Source organism: Hibiscus syriacus, unplaced genomic scaffold (assembly GCF_006381635.1).
Source record: "Hibiscus syriacus cultivar Baekdansim isolate YM2019G1 unplaced genomic scaffold, ASM638163v2 tig00110332_pilon, whole genome shotgun sequence".
Classification (NCBI taxonomy): Eukaryota; Viridiplantae; Streptophyta; class Magnoliopsida; order Malvales; family Malvaceae; genus Hibiscus; species Hibiscus syriacus.
The window spans coordinates 3,966,758-3,969,454 of NW_024062688.1; the positions used below are offsets into that span (position 1 = coordinate 3,966,758).

The following is a 2,697-nucleotide window of genomic DNA, read 5'->3' on the forward strand; positions in this document are numbered from 1 at the left end:
CTTCTGGTCTAAAATGATGACGATAACCCATTTCTCCATTAAAGTTTTTTTTTTTTTGAGGAAACCATTAAAGTTAAATGATATAGAATTCATCTCGTAATTTCCTTCTATTTACATGAGTAGGATATTTTTGAATTTGAAAATGAGCCGAAGATTATATTAAACATGTCTCATACTGACATAAAAGGATGTAAAGTATCTCGTATAAAAACAACAGTAAGAAATGACCGGAGTTATCATTTTTTTTATCTTGGTTGAAAAATTTACTGCTATATTCACCTCACGTCGGATGAGTTTAAAATCAACGATCTAAGTTTCTTGTGAACCAAGGAGTATGGACTGTCAAAGATTCGTTTTCAAGTAATCTAAAAGTACATGAGCTATCCGTTTGAAGTTGAATCTTCTTGATAGTATTAAACACGGTAGCTTTAATGCTTTAAGCAGTCCCCAAAGTTGAGTGACTATGACAGAGGTGGAACCTAGCCGCTTGTTGAATCTCATAACGAAGTTGCCATTTTAGTCTTGGAAGACACCCCCATTGAAGCAGTACCTACCTACTGCTCCTTCAGTATGGACGCATGCTTCTAGGAGCTGAATGAGTAGAATATCCTTTTTATACATTTTCAACAAAAAAAGGTAAAATGCCTCATACATCCTTAAATTATTTTTAAATATTTTTTTAGTGTTCATTTAGAGTTTTAAAAATTGTTAAATGGTCATTAAAATTTTCAAACAGTTAAAAAATAATCAAATGTATCTGCTGATCACCGGACATCGAGATAGTTAATCCAAGCCTCTCTCAAATGTTAATTTCAATAACAGTGACATTCTCGGATAATTAGAAATGTTCAATAACATTAAATTATTAGTGTACGAATTCATTTTTGTTCTGTTTTTGAACTCGAATACTTTTATAAAGAAAAAATAGTGGAAGGTGGCATTGACGTAAATGGCTCAAATTTCTTTTTCGTTTTGATATAATAGCACTTAAATGTTTTTAATTTAAATATTAATCAAACGAAATATTAATCTTTTTTCACTTGATATTGTGTGATTAAACTTATTTTCATTTACTTGCTATTATGTGATTGAACTTGTTTCATTTCATGGAAACCAACGGACTACAATTTGTGGAAGTTGAGAAGATGCTCAAGCAAGTCTGGTTCAAATTCCATTACCATTTAAGAGCAAGTCTAAGTATGAGAACAAGTCTACATGTGCGGAACCAAGGTGAGGGTAAGGAGATCCTTGACACCGTCAATTATATTTTTTATTATCAATTAATATAAAAAAAATTTAAAATAAATAAAGAAAATTTTATAAGTCCCTCATTAAAAAAATTATATTCATAGAAAATAAAAAATTATTTTAACCCGTTATAATAAATTCCTAGTTTCACCCTTCCCCAAGTGTCAAAATTTCAAAAAAAAAAACTTTTATAAAATCGAATGGAGTCCAAAGCGGTTGAATTCATATATTTTGACCATCCTCAGTCTTAATCGATTGGATTTGCCTCGTTGTCTGTTGAGAAACTCAATGAATAACGTTTGGTAATTTCATTCAGATACTCAAACTGCATTACAACCAACTTATATATAGAAGTTGTGCCTTCAAGCTTACTCTACCTCTATAACAAGTTCATAACAGACTCCAACATTCCTTAACAGATTCCAACTTTCCTTAACAGCCATAACAACTCTCACACACACGCACAATGCCCATATTAGGAGCACATGCACACATTGCATATTCTAGAATACAATCGTGTATTCTAGATACTCTAATATTCTCCCTACTCTTTTCCTTCTCCTTGATGAAAAAATGAACAATTGAATCGAAAGTGCTTATGCTTCCTTCCGTTCACTTGAATCGAAAGTGTCGATGCTTCCTTTCGTTCTTCTTGAATCGAAAGTGCCGATGCTTCCTTCCGTTCACTTGAATCGAAAGTGTCGATGCTTCCTTTCGTTCTTCTTATTCATCTTCATTTCTTTCTTCTTCATCCTCTTTTACAAGGTTCCTTGACATATATTTTTTTCATGGACACTTGGCTGCATTCCTGTTTGCTAATTGCTATTTGGTTGATGAAGCTAAAATTACACTGTCGAGATGCTGGAATTTGTTAACAAAATGCCCCTACCGAATAGACGTCAAATGCATGCTCTTATTGATCTAACTCTAACCCGTCCTAACAACTTCAAGAAGATAAGCTACAACACTCACCTTGGCCTAGGATTTTTCTTCATTATATGGTGATCATGGCTGTCCATGGACAGAATCAACACAAAATTCCTCCACTATATCCTTTTGCTCCGAAGAATCAAGCAACATTTCTGAATCAGAAGGAAGAAAAGGAGAACCAGGGTAGTTTCCGAGGGATCTTAAATCTCCCAAGTTTGACAAATCTACTGTCAGATCTGTGAGACTGAAATTCCACTGAATCTGATCGAGTGATCTAAGAGAATCTCTAGAATTCCTAGCTCCATTATCAGGTCCCAGCTGTAATCCTATTAAACTTGCCACATCTGTTGTGAAGGATGAATCAAGTGCTGATGTGTCTACTCCCATCCCTGGCATGTCTGATGCAGTGAAGGGAAAATTCCCACTGGACGTCACTGAAGTCGGGCTCACAGGCATCTCATAGGTCTTCTCAACAGAAGAGCTGCTCTTGGCAGTCTCAATGGAGCCAATGAACTCCAT

At 34.6% G+C, this 2,697-nt stretch overlaps 1 protein-coding gene across 1 annotated transcript; it reads right to left on the bottom strand.

Moving 5' to 3' along the window:
* Nucleotides 1-2,253: 2,253 nt before the first annotated feature.
* Nucleotides 2,254-2,697, bottom strand: LOC120119292. The gene has a single exon (XM_039139114.1). The coding sequence runs from the start codon at nucleotides 2,695-2,697 to the stop codon at nucleotides 2,254-2,256; it is 444 nt and encodes a 147-aa protein (XP_038995045.1).